General features: G+C 43.1%; 1 protein-coding gene across 1 annotated transcript; it reads left to right on the top strand.

Moving 5' to 3' along the window:
• Positions 1 to 84: 84 nt before the first annotated feature.
• Positions 85 to 26,213, top strand: dhx37 (DEAH (Asp-Glu-Ala-His) box polypeptide 37). Its single transcript, XM_084318276.1, has 27 exons — positions 85 to 187; positions 480 to 584; positions 2,863 to 3,032; positions 3,146 to 3,258; positions 3,788 to 4,130; positions 6,142 to 6,290; positions 6,605 to 6,697; positions 6,795 to 6,891; positions 7,515 to 7,628; positions 8,564 to 8,780; positions 11,059 to 11,151; positions 11,950 to 12,017; positions 12,162 to 12,285; positions 12,451 to 12,527; positions 14,296 to 14,528; positions 14,634 to 14,745; positions 14,852 to 14,958; positions 15,644 to 15,832; positions 15,939 to 16,063; positions 16,198 to 16,314; positions 16,498 to 16,670; positions 16,779 to 16,893; positions 17,114 to 17,251; positions 17,358 to 17,452; positions 19,168 to 19,241; positions 19,345 to 19,442; positions 25,903 to 26,213. Exons 2-27 carry the CDS (start codon positions 488 to 490, stop codon positions 25,977 to 25,979), a joined length of 3,408 nt encoding a protein of 1,135 aa, XP_084174402.1. The 5' UTR covers positions 85 to 187; positions 480 to 487; the 3' UTR covers positions 25,980 to 26,213.
• Positions 26,214 to 26,809: the final 596 nt, after the last annotated feature.

Raw genomic sequence — 26,809 nt, 5'->3', positions numbered from 1 at the left:
TTGTAGCGGAACCTTTCCACAGAGACAGTGTCAATGACGGAACATTTAAACCGATGGACCAATACTTTCTGTTTACACGTGAGATCTGGGCAGGACTTTCATATGGCAAAATTGGCAATCGCCAACGATATATCGTATTGAAACCTACAGAATCTCTCAGCGCTGTTATTTGACAAGTTAATAAAAGGTTTGTATTTTATTTCCGTTTGTTTGAATCACATCTTCTTCGCTATACTGTAACGTTAACATGTGGGAAACGTGCCATAGTCGTTGAAAAGACAACACGTTTTAACGTTGGTTAGCTAGCAAGAATATAGCCCCTTCCGTGACTGCGATGTGCAAGCCAGATTCAAAAGCCCCTGGCTTGCACATCGCAGTCACGGAAGGGGCTAGCAAGAATACTGCTTCACCATCATATATATTTTTGAGTTAACGTTATGTCACGAAGTGTACTCTCTTAATTTACTGCCTTCTGTCAGACTCTGAGATGGGGAGACTGAGGAGGAAATACAACTGGAAGGCGAGGCAACAGGGCGACACTCAACAACCAACAGAGAAGGTAGACGTAGTGCTGGAATTGGAAGGTGAGTGAAGGGAGGAATACGGTGGTAGCATGTGAAATAACCGGCAAAATGATTCCAGGAGAATATACTGTGAATGAATGAATGAAAACTTTATTTAACAGATTGCAGAATGGGTACAATACAGTACGGCTCAATACACACAATTGTTAAGGGGATGCAGACCAGAGAAAGACGTTTGTCTTGTTTAGACATTTATGACATACATGACATTTATGGCATAGGGACATACAGGTATTTAGTACTTATACATTTGTGACATAAACGGTATTCAAATATACAGTACTGTTACCCATAGATCCTGACAGAGTATATACATATGATGGGGAGGGGACTGTACATAGGAGGGGAGAGAATATATACATGCGGTGGGGAGGAGACGGTCTATTAGGAGGGGGTGGGGGGTTTGGACATTTACGGTGGCCAGTTTCGAATTGCAGTCTCCCGTAGGTGTTCTTTGAGAGTGGTTTTGAAAGTGGGTAGTGATTCACATTCCTTTACAGCTTTGGGTAGGGCGTTCCACATTGATGTGGCATAATTGCGAAACGTGTTTAGTCCCTTGTTTGAGCCGAATCTGGGTTTAACATGATTTGTTGAGCTTCCTCTGGTGTTGTGGTCGTGGTATTCACTGACCTTTGGGAAGTATTTTGACATGTACATGGGTACCTTAGTCGTATAGTGTATCTTGTAGACCAGGCCCATTGCAAGTTGCTGTACTCTGTTGTCTACTCTAAGCCATCCTAGGTTGTCAAAGTGGGCAGGGGTGAGGTCACTGAGGTGGGCCCTAGGGGTAAGGTCAAGTAGTAGTCTGACCAGTTTGTTTTGAGATGTTTGTAATTTTGTTTTTAGCGCCTTTTGAGGTGCTTTGGTACCATGAGGTGCAAGCATAGTCGTAGTACCCTTGAATGAGTGCTTCTGCCAGAGTCTTCAGGTGTTCTTGTTTACCAGAGAGGAGATCCGGTACAAGAATCTAGTTAGTTGGTTGACTTTTTTTATTACATTGGATGCCATTTTGTCACAGGAAAGATTTGCCTCTAGGATGGAACCCAGGTAGGTAATTTCATCTTTCCTTGTGACAATATTGTCACCCACTGTAACTGAGAAGCCGTCGGTCTTGCTGAGTTTGTTATTTGAACCGAAGAGAATGGACTCTGTTTTGCCCATGTGTAATGATAGTTTGTTATCAGCAAGCCATATGCAGATTTTGCCTAGTTCCGAGCTGAGGGTTTTTTCAACCTGCAACTTGTTCTTGTCAGAGACCAGCAGGGCTGAGTCGTCCGCAAACAGGAACAAGTTGCAGTCACAGGCTGACGACATGTCATTTGCATAAATTAGGAACAGTAGCGGTCCTAGTATGCTTCCTTGTGGAACACCACAGCTCACTGTGTGAGGGGGGGGGGGGGGGGGGTAGAGTACCGTTTACCTCCACCATCTGTTCTCTCCCCTCCAGGTAGGATTGCATCCAGCTCACTGATGAACTATCAAAACCAAAATTGCTTTTAGCTTGTCAATCAGAATGGAGTGATTGACAGTGTCGAAGGCCTTTTGTAGGTCCAGCATGACCATGCCGCAGTATTTGCCCGCGTCCACCTCTTGTTTGATGTGGTCGTTCAAATAGAGAAGGCATGTGTCAGTGGAGTGGGATGTTCTGAAGCCAGATTTTTCCGCCAGGTAATTTTCGACCTGTTCGTAGACTATTTTCTCCATGACTTTCGAGATTGAGGTAAGAATAATTTGCTGCCCTTTTTGTGCAGAGGGGTCACTCTCGCAATTTTGAAGTCCTTGGGGACGTGTCCCTGTTTTATGGAGAGGTTTATTATGTGTGATGACTGGGGTGATGGCGGCTGCTGAGTCGCTGAGGAATTTGGAGGGGATGTTGTCATGGCCAGTGGCCTTGTTAGGTTGGAGGGTGCTCAATTTTTTGAGTACCTCATCGGTTGTTACTAGTTACCATTTCTAGTTTGAAGTTGTCTTTGCGGACCCCTAGGTTTTTGTAGTATGCTACTATGCCCCATAATGCCCTGAGTGGGAGGGTAGTTTGTTTACCAGTGTTGTGGCTATGTTTGTGAAGAAGATGTTTAAGTAATTGGCTACATCCAGCTTGTCTGTGATGAGCGTGTTGTCCGTGTTTATAGAAAACCCAGAATAATAACAAATATTATTATGATTCTGGATTTTCCATATGCACATGTTCCATACACGCAAACAGATAATTGTCTTATGAGTTTAAACGTCAGGTAGTCTTCTGGATCCTAATGGAACTTGTTTCCACCCTCATCAGATGGGTCCAATTTGAAGGGTTTGGATGAGAGCAATCCTCTGGTCCTCCCAGCCACCAAAGCGAAGAAGACGAAAGGTGTTGAGAAGCCTGTCTCAAAGAAACAGCCCCTCACCAAGAAGCAAAGGAAACTGCTGCAGAAGGTCCTTGAGGTCAAGGAAAAGAAGGCTCATGTAGGTGTCGGTGTGCTAGATATTGGTCCAACGTCTTAATCTGACAGTATGCAGAGTTTAGTCAAAAGCTTGCTTGATCTTAACACATTCGGTGTCTCGTGTATCCTTTTCAGAGAGCAGACATTTTGAATAAGCTTGCTGAAGTACAGATTCCAGATTCTGAGATGAAGCTGCTTTACACCACTTCCAAACTGGGCACAGGAGACAAGCTTTACCAGAATAAAGAGTATGTATCCATCCAGCTTGGCTAAAATGTAGATTTTCACAGAGGTGTCTTTTGTCTGTTGGGGCAGTCAGATTCTAGTAGTGGATTCTGATTGTAGCATTAGCATATAATTAGTTTATAGTTGGTGAAAATGACCAATGTATATAATGTTGGTGTATATATAAATATATTCACTGTATGGTTCTAGTAAATGCTGCCAGCTTGACGATTGTCTTTCAACTTCAACCACACTCTCAATTTTCAATTTAGAAAAATACCAGACTCCTTGATGTTTTTCTTCACAAATATATTAATTTACAAAGTCCACTATTGCAATTAAATATTGCTAGCAACATGAAGTGTGATGTAAAAATATTCCCCCTGGCTGTCACGAGCGGAGCTGTGGATGGATAACCCTCCATTGTACTCCAAACTCATACAGTAGGCACTGTATTACTGGGAAAGGCTTACGGTTCCCAACTGTGGTTGCTTGATACCTTAAAACAATATACCGTGACATCCCTAATTCTCATTGTGACTTTCATGTCAGGATGCCCAGTGAGGTGGCGGATGACGGCTCAGGGCCAAAGGTCAACAGCCTGAGTGGAGCCAACAGGAAAAGAAAATGGAATGAAAAAGAGGATGATGAAGAAGATCAGAGGAAAGAAGAGAGTAGCGATCTGGACACTTCCTCTGATGAAGAGGAGGAGGATGTAGGGAAGGATTCCACAGAGGTGTGTGAATCCAAGGAAAGTATCACAGAGGGCAAACAGGAGGTGAATGAAGAGGAAGAACAGAAGAAGAAGGACGTTTCAGAGCAGAACACGGTCCCCATCAAAAAGCCTCACCAGCCTGCTGTCTTCATCCCAGTGGATAGACTGCCAGAGATGCAGGTGTGTTAGTCATGTTGTATGTCTCTCTCTCTCTCTCTCTCTCTCTCTCTCTCTCTCTCTCTCTCTCTCTGATTCAAACAGATGAAGGAGGCACTCAAAACCAGTGTTGTTGTGCTAGTTACTGAAAAATAGTAACTCAGTTACTTTACTAGTTACTTCATTTCAAAGTAACTTCGTTACTGTACTAGTTACTTACACCCAAAAGTAATGAGTTACTGTGAAAAGTAACTATTTAGTTATTTAAAAAAAAAGATAAAAAAAAAAAGATTGCTCCCGAGTCCCATGCCCTATAGTACTCAAAATCGGTTGATCAACTTGACAGTTTCCATTCACATCACCGAACTCTGCTAAGCAATGTGGTCTAGATACAAACACAAATCTGACACAAACAAATGTTGTCCCGAGTCATATAATAAGAAGTGCGCCGGTTGAAGGAACAGCCTTGATGTCGCCGGAGCGTTTCATTATAACCATTATAATTCAAGGGTACTACGACTATGCTTGCACCTCATGGTACCAAAGCAAAATTACAAACATCACAAAACAAACTGGTCAGACTACTACTTGACCTGAACCCCAGAACCCACCTCACCCCTGCCCACTTTGACAACCTAGGATGGCTTAGAGTAGACGACAGAGTACAGCAACTTGCAATGGGCCTGGTCTACAAGATACACTATACGACCGGGGTACCCATGTACATGTCAAAATACTTCCCAAAGGTCAGTGAATACCACAACCACTACACCAGAGGAAGCTCAACAAATCATGTAAAACCCAGATTCGGCTCAAACAAGGGACTAACGTTTCGCAATTATGCCACAACAATGTGGAACGCCCTACCCAAAGCTAGGGGTAACAGTACTGTATATTTGAATACCGTTTATGTCACAAATGTATCAGTACTAAATACCTATGTCCCTATGCCATAAATGTCATGTATGTCATAAATGTCTATATGAATTGAAAATGGGGGACCCTGATGGAAACAAGACAAACGTTAACAATTGTATGTATTGAGCCGTACTGTATTGTACCCATTCTGCAATCTGTTAAATAAAGTTTTCATTCATTCATTCACCATCTTGCAAGTTGCAACGTTGTTTAAGATATCAATCAAAGCATTGCAACGTTAGAATAGTTAGGATATCAATTGTGCATGAAAGGACTATATTTATATTGTTTGATTAGTATTATGAGATTCCCTGGCAGATTTCGTAAAGTCAAAATCCGTTGATCAACTTGAGTTTCAGTGAACACATTGCACTGACTCACCAAAGTCTGCGGTGGTTGAGATGTAGTAACGTTACGTTAGTCCAGTTGACTCCAGCAGCGCCTCAAACATGTTCTTTATCTCGTTTCCATGTTGTATATTAATTATCTCTCCAAGTAGTTGCTAAATGGTTTGTTAGTTTGTTACTGCGTTCTTTTTATGTCGATTCATAGCGAGCGTTTGTTTTGTTTACAATAGAGAGGGTCTATTTCTTTCCGTAGCCGCATTTCTTGCGCACTTCTGATTGGCCAGTGGCCAGACTCGCCTCGTATCATTCTACGCGGGTGGGGGGATGAGGATAATAATAATAATCACTACCGCTCGCTATCAATCTACGCCGTATATAACGCAAATAACACAGTGACGAACCATTCAGTAACGTAAGTAGCGTTACTGAATTTCAAAAGTAATGCGTTAGAGTACTAGTTGCGGCAAAAAGTAACTTCGTTTCTGTAACGCGTTAGTCCCAACACTGCTCAAAACACACATCGCAGCACTCCTGTGATGTGTGCACATTCTCTTTCTCTCTGATTCAAACAGATGAAGGAGTCACTCAAAACACACATGGCAGCACTCCTGTGATGTGTGCACATTATCTCTCTCTATCTCTTTCTCTGTATTTGTGTGTGGTCGATGTGTACATCTATGTTTCTTTCAGAGTGGTGGTCTTCTTTCAGGAGTTGTCCTCCATGTTTTTGAACGTGTGTGTGTGTGTGTGTGTACACCTTCATGTTCCAGGAGGCTCGTCTGAGGCTGCCAGTGCTGGCGGAAGAGCAGGTGATCATGGAGGCAGTGAGAGAGAACCACTTCCTTGTGCTCTGTGGAGAAACAGGAAGTGGTAAGACCACCCAGGTGCCCCAGTTCCTGTATGAGGCGGGATACGCTAGGTAAAAACACCTCCTCTCATCCTTAGTTCATCTTTCTTTCTTTTTTGACAATAAATCCTACCGGTACTCCTTAGTGCTTAGCAAAAAAAAAATAGCTACTTTTACTCGTTAGTTTCCTTATTGGACGCTGTTTATTTTCTCTATTTTGTACTAGCTAAGGTAAAAAAAAAAAAGTACATTTGAGCTCATTATTCGGTTGAACTGTAAGAGCATCTGCTAAATTAATTGTAGAAATACATTTCTTGCTACTCTAATCTACACCCAGAAAAGCCAAGAATTCATCTCTCTCTCTCTCTCCCTCTCCCCCCCCCCAGCGGTAGTGGCATTATAGCTATCACGGAGCCGAGGAGAGTGGCAGCTGTCAGCATGTCCCATAGAGTGGCCAAAGAGATGAACCTGTCCACGCGGTAGGGAAACATAACCATTTGTGTCAAGCTAAAGGGGAAAGGAAATTGAGGCCTTTCTTTGGATTAAACGTATGTAATGTATCTGGTGTGTTTTCAGGGTGGTGTCGTACCAGATCCGATATGAGGGGAATGTGACCAGTGACACGAAAATCAAGTTCATGACTGACGGTGTCCTACTGAAGGAGATTCAGAATGTAACGTCTCTCTCTCTCACTCACACACACACAAAACACATGCATGCACAAGCACACACACATGGTCAACGCACATGCACACACGTCACACACACGCATACTCAACGCACATGCACAGTCACACACACACGTACACACATACTCAACACACATGCACACACACATACTCAACGCACATGCACACACACACACATACTCAACACAAACACACACACAAAATAGAATCAGTGAGATTGCTCCGGGTGGGAGTCTATAGTCATTCTTATGCTCATCCACTCTCGTGGTTGCTGAGCCAAAATGGGCATCACAGCTCTTTTCAACGCCTCCAAAGTCTAGTCCATTAGCAGACCTGTGACAGTGTTTCCATCCCAGCCGGGATCCTCATCAAGCTACTAATACATTAAACAGAGTCGTGAGCCCCTATCTTCTTGAAAAGCACCAACCCCACATCACTCCCCCCCCCCCCCCCCCCCCCCCCCTCCCCTCCCCTCCCCTCCCGGGCAGGTTGGACGCAAACACGGATTGTAATCGAGATACTGTTCCCATGAATAGATGACTCGGGTCTTATCTGCAGCACATCACTCTTTGTGTCGACATAATGCTGTTGCTGTCTTGTCCCACAGGATTTCCTCCTGCGCAAATACAGCGCAGTGATAATAGACGAAGCCCACGAGAGGAGTGTGTACACTGACATCCTCATCGGCCTGCTGTCTCGCATAGTCCCGCTCAGAAACAAGGTACATACAACAACAACAACAACAACAACAATAACAACGTATATATGGTATTTGTTTTGATATGCGACGCGTCGTGATCAGTTCTAGGCTCGGATACTGAGGCCAGTGTTCCAAGTAAATAAAGCTGACATTGTTGCTCAACTGCATGTCTCGCTCCTCCTATGCATTGTGTGAGGTTGTCATTGTATCAGAGACGCTCTCATGTAAATGAGATGGATCACTGTGGTGGTTTTGAATGGGGAATCCTTTAACACTAAAGATGGCAAATACACTTAAGGAAAAAAAGAAAATAAAGGACGAATTGCTACAAAACAAACGTGTTCAGAGAAAAAACTTAAACGTGATGTGATTTATGTTTTATGTTTTATGTAAAATTATAATATACTGCATCTTGAGGTGATATGCAAGTTTCAAAGATGTTTTAAATGAATCACGATCTCTGCCAAAAGGCTGGGAATCACGCAGTGAGTGGTTGCCTTGGTAACTAAGGACTCTGTGGCAGGCGGCGCATGCATAGAAGCTGGTCTAAGTGGGGGGGGGGGGGGGGGGGGGGGGGGGTAGTTATTTTCAACCAAATGGACCATTCTGTGTTGACTCCCCATTCAAAGAGGTGGGGGTTCGGTCTTGTTCGTTTGGTTAGTCTCAAGATGGCGGCGGGGTGAACCGACTTCTCTTTAGACAGTCTTTGATTATACCACGTGTCTTTCACACTGTGGAACTCTGCAAGCTGTTGTCTCTGCACCATCGTCACCAAGACAAATTCCTGTACAATGATTGTATTTGGTGGATAAATGTTTTTTTTATTTATTCATTTTAATTTCTTATATATAATTACAATATATTTCCAAACGCAAAAACGTATAAATGAAAAAGATTGGAGTGAATAAAGTGAGTGATATGTTGTGCTGACATGCTCTCCTACGTGTCTTCTACAGAAAGGCCTGCCCATGAGGCTGCTGGTGATGTCCGCCACTCTGCGGGTGGAGGACTTCACAGACAACAAGAAGCTGTTTCCCTCGCCTCCGCCTGTCATCAAGGTGAACGCCCGTCAGTTCCCCGTCACCATCCACTTCAACAAGCGCACCCCTCTGGAGGACTACAGTGGAGAGGTCTTCCACAAGACCTGTAAGATCCACCGCATGCTGCCGCCAGGTACACGGACACACACACTTATTATTATATACACACACATGTATTCACAGAATAGGTCTCAACTAAGGCTGGGAGGTATACTGAATATGAAGGTATGGATCTGTGTAAAGGTGTACATTTTTACTATACCATCATCCATGATATATGGATGACCTCTCCTCCCTTCTGCACGTCTCCACTTCTAACTACAGCCTAAGGTCCAGCAACTTCATCAAACTCACCATCCCCAAAGCCCGCACGGTTTCTGGACGCAACGCCTTCCGATTTGCTGCTGCATCTGACTGGAACACATTACAAAACACCCTTAAACTCACTGCCCTCACATCGCTCACTGCTTTTAAACAAAATCTGCAACAGATCTTAACCGACTGTTGCACCTGCTGACTGCCTCCCAATCGTACGCATAACCCTCAGACTATTCTCTCCTCCCCCTAAGCCCCCTCACCTACCTCCCTCTCCCCCTTTCTTCTCTCTCTCTCCTCTGGTTCTCGCTCTCCCTCTCTCCCTCTGGTTCTCATTCTCTTTTTCCCTTTCTCTTTTTCCCTCTCTCCCTTTCATTCTCTCCCTTATTTATTGTTGTCCTTGTATACTATTGCTACTGTCATTTTGTATTTTATTTACTTGTATGCATGTACATAACCTTGTTTTTGTTACACTCCCTTCCCACAAAAGGCCTTTGCTTTTTGGACAGGCTGCTTTTGTATATAATAATTTGTTCTTAACCCATTCTCCGCCATTGACTGATTAAGACGTCATTCCTCGCCATGCTTAATCTGCCAATGACGGATTACGACGTCATCGAGATCAATATTTCAAATTTTCGTCATGGTATTCACATTTCACCCACGGAGTCATGACTGGTGCTGTAGATCTCCACTCAACTCTCCAGCGCTTCAATACCACCACCTGGTGGCCGATCGGCGAGTTGCCAAACCGGAAGTGGGGCCGGAAGTGCTTGGTGTCACCCCTATTCCGTCCGCCACTCGCTATCGCTCGCGGGACTCCATCTGGACACACTGGATAATCGATCCGTTGCCATAACTCGATAAACAACATTATTTGGACGTATATAGTATTATACAACCTGGAAATGGAGTGCATAGGTCAACATCCCATAATAGCGATCTTTTTGCTCCAGTATCATCCCCCATCGCTACGAGGAAGCTGCGGTGAGTTTCAGCGTTTTTGATTATTATCCATACAAACTGCTATGATCTATATATCACCCATACGACATGGATCATTTAACGTCGGTCATTGCATTATAAACGACCCCCCCCCCCCCTCCGGTCACCAGCAGATGATGAGTCATGACGTTTAGGACCTTGTACAATTGACATTTTTAATCTGGCGCCAATCGCTATCAAACTGCATTCTCACGTTCTATGAAATACTGCAGAAAACGATAAAAATATATTCATACTCTAGACCGTATTTTTGTATGAATGTGTGAATGAAAAAGTATAACGTTCCCACATCCTGAACGATAGATAATTGATGTTGAATGGGCCATAGTAATGTCAATTTAGCAATACAATTAAAAAAAGTTATAGCCCTGCAAAGTAGGTGAACATCTCCATAGACAAATAGAGCTGGCAGAGGATGGTATAAGAAGGGTACAATGCCTGGCGAAGAATGGGTTAATTGCTTGCCTGGATAAATAAAGGTTAAATAAAAAATTAAATATAGTTTTTTTTTAAGTGAATAAAAAAATTGTTCCATTATTAAAAAGAAAAATAACAGACTATTTTAAATGAAACGGCACCATGAGAATTGTATTGCAAGATAAAGACACTGAGCTTTCCCTAAAAAACAATTGTATAGGGATGCAGCACCACTATGACAGTCACAACGTGCCACCGCCACCTTGTGTTTAAAATTAAAATGTTTTCTTTTCCAGTGAAACTTGGGGTCAGCTTAGAAACAGACGTATCATTGTTTAACATGTGATTGCTCTGTCCTCTGTTCTACTGTGTGTGTGTATTGCGTGCATGTGTTTTCGTGTTCAACGTTAAACTATTGTGCAACCTTATACACTGTACTTAAATAACATATTTGGAACATACCCTTGTGTTTGCTATTTTATTGAAATTATGTTTTTAAGTTGCAGGAAATTACAGCATATGAGTTTCTTTATTGCAATTGTTTGTATTGCAGAGCAGAGGCTCTTTACCGCTACACACCATCTCTGGGCAACATAGCAAAAGAATGGGTGCAAAATAATTGTTTCCTCATCAAATCGATCAGTGGCTGAAGACTGTATTTCTACTCTGATCAGGTGGTATCCTGGTGTTTCTGACGGGCCAGGCAGAGGTCCACTCTGTGTGCAGAAGACTGAGGAAGGCTTTCCCCTTCAGGAAAGGGATCACAGGTACCAGTAAGCGGGACACACACATAGGGCTGGGCGATATAACGATAACGATAAATATCGCGATATATTTTAATAATCGATATCGAATATCGAAATTTAAAAAAAATCGTTTTTTTTTTTTTTTTTTTTTTTTTTATACCTGCAACAGGGCAGTTTTAAAACCAGAGACAGTGGACAGACTTGTCTTTCTTGCCTGCAACTTAAAGTAATGGCTTTGCTTGTCCAAATGACAATACTGACCTAATTCAGATTTCTTTTTCTCTTGTCCATTTATTTTGTTTGCTTTCTAATTTAAAATACATTTTGAAACCGTCTGTACACAGTAGGCTATGTGTGCTAGCAGAACTAGACTCCAGTCACGAGTCACAGTGCACATGGTTTGTCCACCAAAAAAGCGCCAAAAGATCGAAAATAAACTAGCAGAGCCAGAACTGTTCAACTCCTCTGGAGCCACAGCCAGCAGAGAAGCCGGTTTACTTTAGCTTTTAAACCAGCTGCAGCCTGAGAACTGGAGTGTGAGGGGATGTAACACTATAGATGGCGGCAATGACAAAGAATTGCTGCAAAATAAACATAATACGTTTTTTTTTTTTTTTTTAATTTTTTTTATACTTATAACAATTCGATAATTATCGATATCGAGAAATAAAATAAAATTATCATATCGTTATCGCAATATGATTTTTTTCCATATCGCCCAGCCCTACACACACACATACACCCACACACATACATGTACATACACATACACACACACACATACACATACACTAATTTGTGTTATTTGTGTCTTCCCAGGTGAGGAAGAGGAGGCTGACACGTCAGAAGAGATGAGGAAGTTTAAGAAAGCCAAACAGAAGAAGACTGTGAGTCATTAACTGTTAAAATCACAGAAAACAAGGACTCAAGGTTACGACTCTGAATCTGCATCTGCGTTACTGTCAGTAATTCACTCTCCATGTGTATATTCCGCGGGATCTACGTGTTTAACCCGTCTTTCTCGCCTCCAGTCCTTGCCCCGTATCGACCTGGACAACTACTCTGCCTTGCCGGTGGACGAGGGGGACGAGGACAGACAGGCCGGGATAGGAGAGGACGACTACGACTCTGACCTGGAGCCTGGAGACGACACGGGTACGGTGATGGTTCGGCTGTGTGGCTGACCCAGTAGTAGAGCACGTCAAACCTTATTGCACCTGATCAGATGAGTGACCGAGGAAGCAACTGTTGTGAATTGTGATTGGAGGATCAAGAAAAGCGGGCGGGGTCAATGAACTGTATTCTCTTGTGTTTCTGTAGAGGAGAAGGCCGACCCGTCCATCCCTCTCTATGTCCTGCCTCTCTACTCTCTCCTGGCCCCAGAGCAGCAGGCAAAGGTAACAACAACAATCATCTTACCTTATTGGTAAGCTACCTCCTTGGAATACAAATACATATTTCCAGTACCCAACGTTGGATCAATAAACGCGATATTTGGAATGGCGATCAGGAATTGGAATAATCTTTTTGGAGAACATCTGATCTGAGGTAAGGAATCTATTTTACCAGTCTTAGGATAATCAGAACTTTCTTCACAGAGATATCAACGTGTGCCCTATATGTGTGTGTGTGTGTGTGTGTGTGTGTGTGTGTGTGTGTGTGTGTGTGTGTGCTGATCAGGAAATGAGAGAATAGATTTTTCAGCTTGCTTCTCTAGCGTGCATAAGTACACATATACTATCGATAATCGATAATATTCCAGTAAAGGGCGATTATCACAGAATCTTTATATATTTCCTGAAACTTTCAAAAAACGAGAGTTTTTCAAAATGGAAAAAAACGGAAATGAACCGATTATATAAAAAAAAAAAAAAAAAAAAATCCGTTTCGACAATGTTGACTGCAAACAAGTCATTGATAAGCGACGGCCAGATTAGACACATAGCCATAGTTTATGCGTTTGCAAATATGAGCGCTCTATCATTGAAGTGGATGCTGGCATACGGAGCCCTTTAGCGCCCCGCACGGCTGGCACTGAAAGTGTTATGGTCCCTCGAGTTTGCTCAGAACAGGGTAAATCTGCATTTTGCTATGATGCCCCCTACTAGCTCATGGAATGAACTCCAACCGTCCTTAAAGCTTGAGATTCTCCCCTCTGTTGCAGAGTTTAAAACCTTGATCTCCAACCTTTGCTGTTTTTTTTTTTTTCTATGTTTCAGTTTCAGTTTTTTCTTTTTTAAAAGGACAGTACACATTGATAAACATTTCTGTACATGTGTCAGTTTTAGCCAGCTGGCTAATTCGCAACTGTAGTCCTTTTGGCAAGATGTTATGAGACCGACAATACACCTAGAACAGAAGCATTCAAAGTAAAACACAGTATTTACAACACAATCCAACATAATAATAAAAGCAATAATAAAATACACAATGAACTGATTCAAAGTGATTACCCGTTTGATTGGTTAATAACCAGGTCGCACAGTGTCTTATTTCAGTTGGTAGTATGTTCCAGAACCGAGTGGCTCCGACTACAAAACAGGACTGACCTAAACGGCACACTCGACATGACTGTAAATGAGGGAAAACTTTTAAATGAAATCTGACATTCATCTGTTGGGGGCTTGGGAGTCAGAGGGGCAAAAGTGGGCATACCCTAACATACCCTTTACAAAAGAACAAAACTATATATTTCCTTCTTATTATTGCTGTCCAGTTAAAATTCCCCCTTCACTGGTCAAGTGTTTTGTGCAAGAAAAAACATCTCGTCATCACAAGCATTTAGAAGATTACTTTATTGTCAATGTACACGAGGCAATTGAAATGTGTCTTTTTGCATATCCCTCCTAGTTACATACACACACAGTCCCCCACACATAAGCATTTCATCAGAGAGCTCAGAGCACAGGGTCGCCCCCAGTGCAGCGGCCACCCTTCAGTCACCAGCTCACAGCTGGAATACACCCTCCTGTCAGTGGTGGGGATCGACCCAGCGACCTTTTGGTTACTGGCCGGCCTCTTCTACCTCTAGGTAGGACATGCTGCCTCCCCACACATATATGACGTATAGAACAAATTTCCACCAAAATATCACATACCTCACTCTGGCTCCCAGCCCTCACAATGCAAAGATAAAATACAAACCATGTGTATTTTCCCGTGTAGGTCTTCAGGCCCCCTCCTCCTGGTGCCCGTCTCTGTGTGGTCGCTACTAATGTGGCTGAGACCTCTCTGACCATCCCTGGGATCAAGTATGTAGTCGACTGCGGTCGCGTCAAGAAGCGGTACTACGACCGCGTGACCGGGGTCTCCTCCTTTAAGGTGTCATGGACCTCACAGGCCTCGGCCAATCAGAGAGCCGGCAGAGCTGGGAGAACGGAGCCGGGACACTGCTATAGGTCAGTACTTTGGATTGGAGTTATCTAAGGATATTATTCTCTCAACTTAAGATCATAACTGTAACTGAGGGTTCCTTTGTGAAAAACATCTCTGTGTTCTTGCAGGTTATATTCGTCGGCCGTGTTCAGTGACTTCAGTGCGTTCTCAGAGGCAGAGATCACTCGCAGGCCAGTAGACGACCTGGTTTTACAGATGAAGGACCTCAACATAGACAAGGTCAGAGAACACCGACCCGAAGCAGACCGTTCCAAATGCGTCTTCAAAGAAACATGTGATTTTGTTTATAGAAATCATTCATATCTGCATGCGTTTGTGTGTTCAGGTGGTGAATTTCCCCTTCCCAACGCGTCCCTCCGCAGAGGCCCTGATGGCGGCAGAACAGTTACTGATCTCACTGGGAGCTCTGAAAGAGCCGCCTCGCACTGGAAGGTAACAATCTCTGTCTCACCAGCTCTGTTGTTCTGCCCCAAGTCTCTCTTCCATCTGGTCTATTTCAGACATTCTTATGACTATACTGTAATTCTGTTTACCTGGTGTGCTAATATAACTAATATACAACCTTTGTACATTTTATAAAAGTGAATTGACCAAACTTAAAGTGATATATTTGCTCTACGTGTTAAAATAAGTGTTACGTAGCTCTACATTCCGACAGCCATCACTGATATAGATTGTCTGGTCAGTAACATGGGTCTCCCAGTCCCTCCACTCTGCAGTAAACACAAAAAATACATGTTCTGCTATCCCGTTCCCACTTTATCCAATCAGGAGAGAGAACTCTCACTGCAAAAAGTGTGTGACAAAAATAAGAAATAAAACCTAGTTTTAAGCAAATATGTGCTTGAAACTAGTAAAATGATCTGCCAGTGCAGTAAGCAAGTTTGGTAAGATTTCTAGGTAAAGTAAAAAATATCTAGGGTTCTCTCTCCTGATTGGATAAAGTGGGAAGGGATACCAAAACATGTATTTTGTGTTTACTGCAGAGCGGAGGGACTGGGAGACCCATGTTACTGACCAAACACTATATCAGTGATGGCTGTCGGAATGTAGAGCTACTTAACACTTATTTTAACAAAATAATTCCTTTAATCGTTCATCTTCATCTCTTCCTAAGGGTAAAGGATATGGAGCGAGCAAGGCTGAGCTGTCCCATCTCCCCGCTGGGCAGGGCGATGGCTTCATTCCCTGTGGCCCCCCGCTATGCAAAAATGCTAGCACTGGGGAGGCAACAGGACTGCTTGCCCTATGTCATCGCTGTGGTGGCGGCCATGACGGTCCGGGAGATTTTTGAAGATCTTGACAGGTGGGGGATGCGCGCATGTGATTGTGAAGTGTGTCTTGTTATGCATCTGCGGTTCATGTTTTCTACTCATTCATGTTTTTTTTTTCCTCTGTCTCTCTGTCCTCAGACCTGCAGGCAGTGAGGATGAGAGCTCAAAGCTGGCACAGCGTAGGGCTCGTTTGACCCAGATGAGGAGGCTGTGGGCTGGGCAGGGAGCCTCACTCCTGCTGGGGGACCTCATGGTCATGCTGGGTAAGGGTTTTTATTTTTTATTATGGGGAGGATTCATTATTGCCTACTGCATCACATGTAGACCTCTAATTGCAGAATGACAATTTAGTCAGTAATGTTGATAGTTGTGTATCTATGTCTATATGTAATCCTAGGTGCTGTTGGAGCGTGTGAATTTGCTGGTTGCACGCCAAAGTTCTGTGAGCAGAACGGCCTGAGGTATAAAGCCATGGTGGAGATCAGGAGGCTTAGAGGGCAGCTCACTAACGCAGGTACGCACGGACACACACGCGCACACACACACACACACACACACGCATATGAGGAGTCACAAAATAAAGAAAAAGGAAAATAAATTGTAATTTTTTCACTCATTTGTCCCATTTTCTTGTATATTGCTCAAATGAAAATAAATCTTCTAAAACACCAAAAACAAAAACCTATTCTGTTTTCAGTGAATGTGGTGTGTCCAGAGGTGGGAGTGTTTGTGGATCCAAAGATGGCTCCGCCCACAGAGAACCAGGTGGTTTGCTTGCGGCAGATTGTGCTCGCTGGACTAGGAGACCACCTCGCACGGCGGGCGCAGGCGCACGAGATACTAGACCCAAAATGGAGGAACGGATACAAGGCAAGTTAACAGCCAGGGATAACTCTGATTAGGGAAAGCAATTACTGGTATTGTTCTTTTGCCTCCTTAACTAACTCTCTCTGTCTCTCTCTCTCTCTCTCTTTACAGACACCTCTCCTGGACGACCCAGTCTTCATGCACCCCTCCTCCGCTCTGTTCAAATCCCTGCCTGAGTTTGTGGTCTACCAGGAGGTTGCAGAGACCACCAAGATGTATATGAGAGGTATGTAATACTTGAGCTTTGAGTTTTGAATTTTAGGGGCATTTTTCAACAGATCAATTCCTTTTTAAAACTTTTTTAGGAACGTTTAGTGAACATTCTGGGGGTCTTTTTGTCCAAAGCCTCGGTTAATTTCCCGCTCTTGAGTGAAATTAGTAGTAAGGTCACTTACTACTTTTAAATTTTTTTTATTTTGTCTTTCTTTCTAACCGTCCTTTCTCAGGAGTGTCTGCAGTAGAAGCAGAGTGGGTGCCCCAGCTCCTGCCCCAGTACTGCCACTTCGGTCCTCCCCAGGAGACCCCAGCCGCTCGGCTCTGTTCCTCCACAGGCAGCATCAAGTGTCACTGCTCAAGCACCTTCTGTGAGGATCCTCCTTCTCTACAGCTAAACCCACAGCTGCTATTCTTTACCTTCTGTAACGTCCTTGTGTAATTACTCTAATCTCTCTCTCTCTCTCCCTTCCGCAGTCCGTGTGGGTTGGCAGCTGCCTGCAATAGAGATGGACTACCCAGATGGCCTGGAACGCTACAAGCTGTTTGCTAGGTTCCTGCTTGAGGGACAGGTACAGTAGAACCCTTGAAGTTCAAGTTTCAAGTTTCAAGTTTCTTTAATAGTTGTCATACAGAAGTACAGAATACTTTTGTACAAAATGCTTCTTACTGTTGCGCTCCAGAGACTGTGCAAGACAAGATAAGTATGAAATAAAAACATAGTAAAATTAGAAGTAAAAAAAAGAGGTCACAGTGTTCAGTTTAGACATATGTTCGATGCAGAATAGACGTAGTTACCATACAATACTGTGCAGTGTACTAATATACAATACTATATAGTGCAAGGCATAAATGGAGAAATGGGGCGAGGTGCAATTTAGGTACAATTCACAGTAGGTGTACGAGTTGTAGTGCAAATCCTTTATCAATAAATATAAAGTGTAAGTGTGTTTGTGTGATCTAAAGTGTGGAGAGTGGGTGCTGCAGTGTGTTGTTTGTTTGAGTGAGTGTGGGTGTGTGTGCTGTGTGCATTTGATGGTTGTTGCATAGTGATTATTGTTCGTTTAGCGATTATTGTTCGTTTAGCAGCCTGATGGCCTGGGGATAGAAGCTTCTTCTGAGTCTTTCTGTGCTCGCCTTAAGACTCCGGTATCGCTTGCCTGACCGCAGCAGTTCAAAGAGGCAGTTGTTCGGGTGGCTCGAGTCCTTAATAATTCTCTTAGCCTTCCCCTTGCACCGCTTGTTGTAAATGTTCTGGAGGGTGGGAAGCCCCCCTCCAATTGTACGTTCGGCTGAACGTGTCACTCTTTGTAGTCTGCTACGGTCTTGTGCAGTGCTATTCCCAAACCAGGAGGTGATGTTGCCGGTCAGGATGCTCTCTATTGTACATGAGTAGAAGTTCCTAAGGATCTTCTGACTGAAGACCTAATAATATAAAACATTGCATTTGTAGGAGCTATTTGATGGTTTTTGTGCTTACCGTACTTTTCGCACTATAAGCCGCACCTGACTATAAGCCGCAGCAGCTAAATTGAATGATGTGTACATATATAAGCCGCACTGGACTATAAGCCGCAGGTGTTTTAATGTTTAATTACCATATGTAATTAGCATTGGGACACAATACTGTCGGACAAATAACAAGAATTAACTAATTTACAAGTTGTATTAAGTTTAGCAAATAAGGGAACAGATAAATAACATTTCAATGCAGTCAAAAAAGCAATATTTAGATTTTTACATTTTCGGGTTTGGTCACGTCGAGTCACATATAAGCCGCACCGTTATATAAGCCGCATGGTCGAAAAATCTAGGAAAAAGCCGCGGCTTATAGTCCGAAAAGTACGGTAGTTTGTAGTTTGTTAAGTTCATCACTGGGTGGCAGCACGGAGCGCATAGGTTTTGAATAAAGGCACAGGTGTCAATCGGGTATCTAGGTATGGGTGACGGAGAGATCTCACGGTTTTTACCGCATGAACACACGCACGTACCATCGCTCGGTTTAAGTATTATTAACAGCATTATGAAGTAATTATTGTTTGGCTCATCACGTCACGTGTATTATGCTAAATGCTTCAATTAAATGGGAACTTCACCCAACGGCAGGTGACACAGACTCGACATTGTGTATTTTCTAAATTGCGCGTCAAAGACGAGGAATCCCCGCACCCAACCGGGCGTCTACCAGGACATCAGGATAGTCGCTACAGCATTTACACAATTTATTTTACCCCCCGGTTCCTGATGCACTGTGTTGTATCTGATGTTGATTTTTTTGTGTTTGCAGGTATGTCCTGATCTGAAGAACCACAGTGCCCACCTCCTCTCAAGCCCCTCCATCATGCTGAAGACATGGGCAAAGTAAGCTACGAGTCTTGCACTGCGCTCTTACTCCCCTGTCCCCTATGTCTTGATTCATTCAAAAGGAAAGGAATCTTGAACGGTTTCTGCTTTGCTCTCCCAGACTACAGCCCAGGACTGAGGCTCTACTCGGAGCTCTGGTGTCGGAGAAAGTTGACTGTAGAGAGGCCCTGCTCGCCGTCTGGAAGAACAAAGACAAATGTGAGGATTTAATGTTTGCCTTGGTTTATCTGAGTGTTTGATCATACTTGATGTAATGGATCCAATAGGTGTTCCAGCTGTGCTGATGATGATTCTTATAAAACACAGCTAATAATATCGGTCGCCAAGCAAACTACTTGTGGTAACCTTCTAGAAGCTAGTTATGGTAACATTTTAATTTGATTTTTGGGCTTTCTCCTGGATTTCACTCTCAATATGTTCAAACGGTTTTCCAGCAGCATGTGTGCTGGTAACCATTGTTTAAAAGCCATACTACCTAAAGAGGACTTTAGGGTGCTTTCACACCAGAGCTGTTTGGTCCGGACTATCGGACCAGAATTCGTTTTCTCGGATAGTCCGCTTTTTTTGTGGTGGTGTGAATGCTCAGTCGAACTCTGCGGTAAACATGTCTCATGGGCGAATGACGAGGTGAAAGAAAGCCCTGATAGAAATATGGGCAGAAGACCAAATTAAACAGCTACTTGTGGGCACTCATAAAAACAACGCAGTGTACAAGTAGAGGATGGTGGTAATGGGCTTCAATAGAACAATGGATCAATGCCACAAACTGCGTCAGCAATATATTAATAAATAAGCAGAGAATTAAATTAGATGTCCATAACATTTGTGTTTTTAATTAGCATAGCCTAAATAAATATGAATTCAAGAAGTTAAATACTGAATTAACGACATATTTATTAACAGGCTGAAAGTTAAAACGAATAAACAGGCTGAAAAAACAATTAGACTATTATATACTAATATAGGCTAAACACATTATTATCGTTATTGGCGCATACACTATCCGATGTCTGTCATAAAACGATAAAGTGGACAGAAATGTGGGAACGTTTTGATTATATTTAAAAGGCGTTGACATTGAATCTAAATCTTTTTTTTTTATCTACTTTTTCTCCCATTTTTCGATATTTTCTCCCATCCCAATTTCGTATCATCCAATTCAACCCTCCCCTGTCACGAACGCTGTTTCTTGCCTCCCACAAGCCGGCTGCAATGTGGACTAAGTCATACATAGCACAAGTCCCCTCCGGTACTTGAGGTAACAGCAGTCGCATCTTTTCACCTGCGCAGCTCGATCTCTCAGTGTCGAGGAGTAACGCGTGGGAGGCTCACGCTGCCCCCAACACTTCCTGATTCTACTGCGCAGGCGCACCAACCAACCTGTAGGAGTCGCTGTCCACAACGCCCGATCCCCACCCATCAGTTTCCCACCCCCTAATACGGCCAATGTGTATTAGTACGGACGACCAGCTAAACTGAAAGCAAATGTGGAGCGCTGGGCTCGAACAGGCAAGCCCAGCGTCTCCAGATTTTGTGGCGAGCGCCTCGCCCACTACGCCACGTAGCCGCCCCACATTGAATCTAAATCTATAGTTTGTTATCCGTGGCTGTCAGATAGACTCATTGGTTGCTCGTAATGTGTGTGCTAATTTAAGGCAGTCAATGAGTTGTGCTCTCTCTCTATAGACCGGTCTATCTCTCTCTCGATAGACTCATTGGTTGCGCGTATGTATATAGGATAGACCGGTCTATCCTACATTACGCTTGTGACGGAGACACTTTCAACCTTCATTTGGGAAAAATAAATAATATGTTTAATAATAAGTAAGACAACGGGAGGGCGGTCAGGTGGCGTAGCGGAGATTGCGTTCGTCACCAACCCCGGAGACGCTGGATTCGCCTGTTCGAATCCAGCTCACAGCTCCGGGGTTGTCACCAGCTTGGCTGGCCGTTCACACTAATACAATTGGCAGTATTAGAGGGTGGGAGAAGCTGGCGGGGTGGGTCCGGGTCGTTGTAAACAGCGACTCCTACAGTTCGGTCGGGGCGCCTGCTAAGCACGGATAGGATCTAAGGGCGGTAGTGTGATCCTTCCACACGTTACACGCTCTCAGTGAGAGTCCGCGCTGCCAGGTGAAAAGAAGCGGTTGATTGGCTAGACGTGTGTCGGAGGAAGCACGTGATAGCCTCCACTCTCCCAGACCGACTGTGGGGGGTAAGTGCGCAGCGACCAGGAAGGGGATTGGGAATTCGCATAACGACTAACATTGGGATGGGAGAAAATTGGAGGAAAAAGGAGGGGGGAAAAGATAAAAAAAAAAAAAAGGTAAGACAACGGATCCGTTTAACGAATTCCATATAAATCTATAGTTTATTATCCGTGGCCGTCAGATAGACGGCCAGTGTCAGTTATGACCTGGCTGGACGTTATACTTGGCACAAGACCCACATCCAGCCCGAAACATATCGTTGAGTCTTTCGAAGATGAGACCCATCAGAAGGCATCACCAGCACCGCCTCCGGCTCACAGTCGCACAAACACAAACACACACACGTGTGCACACACGTTAGGGCTCACAGTCACACACACACACACGTGCGCACACACGTTAGGGCTCGCAGTCACGCACACGCATTTCCACTCTCTATTGTGTCCAATAGACAAGCGCCCTTTTCGACCGCGTGACATTGTTCAGAAAGTTTGGTGCGCTTGACAAATAGACATATCGCTAAGCTGCGCCCCCTTTGAAAAGTCGGACAACCAAAGCCGACCGTGAATGACTGTTGACGATGGCCGCGGGGGTAGTAATTTCTAACACATTATTACCTTAGACCTCCATGGTGATGCAAGCATTAGCTATAGATAACGTCTCAAGCATTACTTACAGTTGACTTGATTGAAGATTACAAGAACTATGACGATAATCCATGATTACTACTATTGCTGATACATTTAGTTTAGGCTAGTGGTCCAATGCAGTATACGAGCTAGACCCGACAGTTGTGTCACTAGATGGGGGAGGGAATGAGGAAAAAAGTGAGAGCCGTCATTCTGCAACCAGAATAATCCACCTCTTTTGTAAACATGCTATATTGGTTCTTTTGTGACCCAGGTAAATATGCCAACAATCCTCCTCCATAAAGGGGTGAGACGTCATAGAATGGTATGCTGCACATTCTAGTGTACATCAGGTCAAATGATTGATTACACTAACTATAAATGTATAGTGATAGAGACCAAAGTAGAAATACCTAATAATAAAATAGACCTAGTAATAGGGGGCGACAGTGGCTTGGGAGGTAGAGCAGTCGTCTGGTAATCCGGAGGTTCCCGGTTTGATTCTCGCTCCTCCCGGGCAGCGTGGCGAAGTGTCCTTGAGCAAGACACTTAACACTTTGATTGCCTAAGGCTAAATTCATGATATACCATAGGTTGCCAGCTCTATTTGTCTATGGAGAAGTTCCCCTTCTTTGCAGGGCTATAACTTTTTAAATTCTATTGCTAAATTGCCATTATTAGGGCCCATTCAATGTCCTATATGTATTGTTCAGGGTGTATGAACGTTAAACTTTTTCATTCACATATTCATACTAAAATATGATCTAAAGTATAAGTATGTTTTCATCTCTTTCTGCAGCTTTCTCCAGAACGTGATTTATAGCCCCAAATGCATTATATTGATGATCAAATACAGTTTGATAGCAATCGGCGCGATATAAAAAAAAATCCAACTGGACGGACTTCTGGAAGTTACTACACGTCATCTGATGTTGACCGGATGGGCGAGGGGGCGTTTATAATTCCGTGGGCAGCGTTATACCATTCATCTAATGTGGGTCAAATGTTCATCATAGCAGTTAGTGTCGAACACGGAAATATTACACGCTAAAACTCACCCCAGTCTCCGCGGGCCGTTGGGCGATCAGCGTGGGGTAGACAGTTTTCCATTATGGGATGTAAAAATATCCGGTCCATTTCCAGCTTGTATAATAGTATATACGTCCAAATCATGTTGTTTATCGAGTTATTGGCAACGGATCGCTATGTATTGTGACGAGCTAGAGTGCCGGAACCTATACCGAGTGCCCGGAAGTAATATGGGTGAACAGCACATCGTCCAAGTAACTTCCTGTTTGGCGATTGCGCCGATCGGCCACCAGATGGCGCTCTTGAACCGCTAGAGGGTTCAGTGGGGCTTTTTGGTGGGTCTCAGGCCAGCGGATGGGAAATATGAATCCGATCACAGATTTTTGAAATATTGATATCAAAGACGAGTTACGGCGTCTTCGGCAACTTGAGCATGGCAGGGAAGGACGCCTAAACTCGTCTTCTGGCAGTTAAAGTGTTAACCCCATTGTTCCTGATGAGCAGGTTGGCACCTTGCATGGTTGTCTCCACCGTCGGTGTGTGAATGTATGAGTGAATGGGTAAGATGTGAGAAACAAATTGTAAAGCGCTTTGGATAAAAGCGCTATATAAATACAGCCATTTACCAAAATACCTGTAAATCACAGTATATGGGTACAGGACATAGCTTTTCTTATATTTAATATAAATATAAATAAATGCATATACAACACATTCTCAAGATAGATCACGCTGATTAGAAAAGAAAACTCACAACTAAAGTGTACATAAATTTAAATAGCCACTATTTTTAATATATACAATAAATATACATGGATTTACAGTTACACAAATGGATGTATGATATAAAATACAAACAGTGCTGGAATAGCGAACAATATCATGTGTTGTTGTGATACATCTATGGTAATTTAACATTATATTCTTGTAGCCAAATGAATGCTGTGACGAGGCTTAAAATTGATTTTGTCCCAACCGCAGACCCATAGTTCACAAATCGAATAAAAATTGTATCGCTGGATGCACATCCTCTACATTGTCAATCTCCTGACCTGTTAGTCATACAGTCACAACATTTGCTGTGATTATTGATGACCCTTGGAAGGAGAAACATGTTGATTTTGGTTACCCTGTAACCTTTCTTCTAGTACCTCCATTATGGATTAATAGCCTGGTCTGTTGACATTTGCAATATCAGCAACTGTTGTTTCCATCATCTACCCAGTAAAATGTGAAAGTAACAGCAAAGTGGAGAGATTGTTAGGCCTTGGATGCAGTCTGCACTCTACTGACTGCATTACTAAAGCCTTATTTTGGAATGAAACTCTACAAACACTATTAGCCTCACAAGTCGGCCATGATAGCAAGGACTTCAGCCTCCTGTCAGGACTGCACTTAAATAAATGTTCTTGTATCTTGTACTTTACTTGAGTATTTTCATTATAGGGAACTTTGTACTTTCACTCCACTACATTTCAAAGTAAATATTGTACATTTTACTCAACTACATTTATCTGAGCCTCCCCCAGTTTGGTCACCGGGCGGAGTTGCTCCAGGACTAACCTCTCCATGGTCTTCATTATGTGAGAGGTTAGAGCCACCGGCCTGTAGTCCTTGGACGTGCTGGGACGCGGGCACTTAGGGACAGGGACCACCATATTAGGTAGATAATAACATATAAACTAAATAAATAAAACTAACTAAACTAAAACTAAATAATAAAAAAAAGAGGAATAAAAAAAATAAAAAATAAAAATCTAACCCTGACTAACCTTACTGTCATGCACTTGTCCTAATAAACTAACCTACACTGTAACACGCAACACTTGATGAACATTGTTACTCAGCTGATAGAGTTGTACCCTTCTTGCTGTCTTGTCGTACAGAACTTGTAAGTCGCTTTGGATAAAAGCGTCAGCTAAATGTAAATGTATAAACTGAACTCTTCAGAGTGGTTTCGATCACAGACGTTTGGTTTGATGCAGCTTTTCTGTTGTTGTCCGACTTTTCTGCCAGCGAGGATTTTCGCTGTGATATGATTGGACAAATTCTATTTTGGGGCGTGGTTTAGCGACGGGTCTATTGCAGTGTGAATGCAGACGAACCAAATGAAGAATGCAACAATGTTGCAACTTCACCCCCCAAACCGCACCGAGTCCGCACCGAGTCCACCAAAACTATATGTGAAAGCGCCCTTATTCTCTGTGATTATGGGCACTTTGGTGATGCCGATGGTCCTCAAACCTACATTTACATTTAGTAATTTAGCTTGACACTTTTTTTTTTTTTAAGATCAATTTTTTTTAGCGTTTATCGCTTTATTTCTACTGGGCAGTCCAGTAGAGAGAGAGAGAAGATGAATGGGAGACAGAGTGGGGGGAAGACATTCGGCAAATAACGACGGGTTCGGAAAGCTGCGACTGAGCGCGCTATGTGGTTCGCCACTGGGGCGCCCTAGCTTGACACTCTTATCCAATGCGACTTACAAATTGTACAACAAGTCAGCAGGAGGGGTTCACCTCTGGCATCTACGGGTCAGTGGCATTGTTTGTTAAATTGTGTCGTACTTGAGTGTTACACTCTGAGTGCATAGTAGTATAGACATTAGCATGATAGGTAGTAGTATAAGGATAGTAACATAGTGGTGTTTTTAGTCTACGGCAGAAAATTGGGCGGGTTTCAGCTGCCCTAGGACCCAGAAGTATCACTGCCGTTCCCATAATCACTGTATAAAACACCCTCCCTGCTATTCTTACTGTGCTGTTATCTTGTGCTTTTCTTATCCTCTAGTCCTCCTGTCTGAATATTGCCAGTGGATACCTGAAGCCTTGCACCAGGACGTAGCCAAGAGTTGGCCACCTGTATGAGGGGACAGGACCAGGACCTTGAGAGTGACTCATCACAGATGCTTTGTGACGCCTACTAATGTGCTGACCTGCCGACTGGTTCAACGACTCAGTGCCATTATATAACACTCAGAACCTTCTCGGGCATCAAAATAACCCTGTTATTATAACTCTGATTTAGAATCTGCAATGCCTTCTTGATTAAAGCAGTCATCACAGGACATTACCCTCTATTGGATATTTCATATCTTAGAATCGTACAGTTGTGTCAAACAGAATAGTATATTCACTAGAGTTTTATAATATATATATATATATATATATATATATATATATATATATATATATATCTTGTGGTTATCAGTGTACTGTTGGCAGCCCTGTATGTGATTTGGTCTTTGTAAGACCCATTAAATGTGGTTTTGAATAAGGCTGGTATTTTGGTCGTTTGTGCTGTATGTAAACAATATCATATTTATTGACTGAACAAAGCAGTCAATAATGTAGAATTTCCGGTAAGGACCGGTAAGAATTTTTTTTTGAGCACTGCTCATTGTGATCACTAGCCTCATTTATTGATAGATCCAAAAGTATAAATGCAAGAACCATTTCATTTTGGCTGAATAAATACACAAATGCCCATTTACTTTGGCAGCACACATTTTGTGGTAATCAGGAAGGAGACATAAAATTGTCACAATTGGCTGATGATACCAGTTATGAGGGCCGCTGTTCCACTCTACTGGTTAAAGTTGCTTACTCGTGAGTAGTACGTTCATTGATAAATACAAATAATGTCCACAGCCGCTCCAGTGTAAAACAAAGATATCCAAATTGTTTATTTCTCTTCC

This window comes from Notolepis coatsorum (assembly GCF_963971535.1).
Source record: "Notolepis coatsorum genome assembly, chromosome: 1".
Classification (NCBI taxonomy): Eukaryota; Metazoa; Chordata; class Actinopteri; order Aulopiformes; family Paralepididae; genus Notolepis; species Notolepis coatsorum.
Note: the sequence above shows the minus strand (reverse complement) of the source record. Positions and strands in the feature narration are given on the sequence as shown.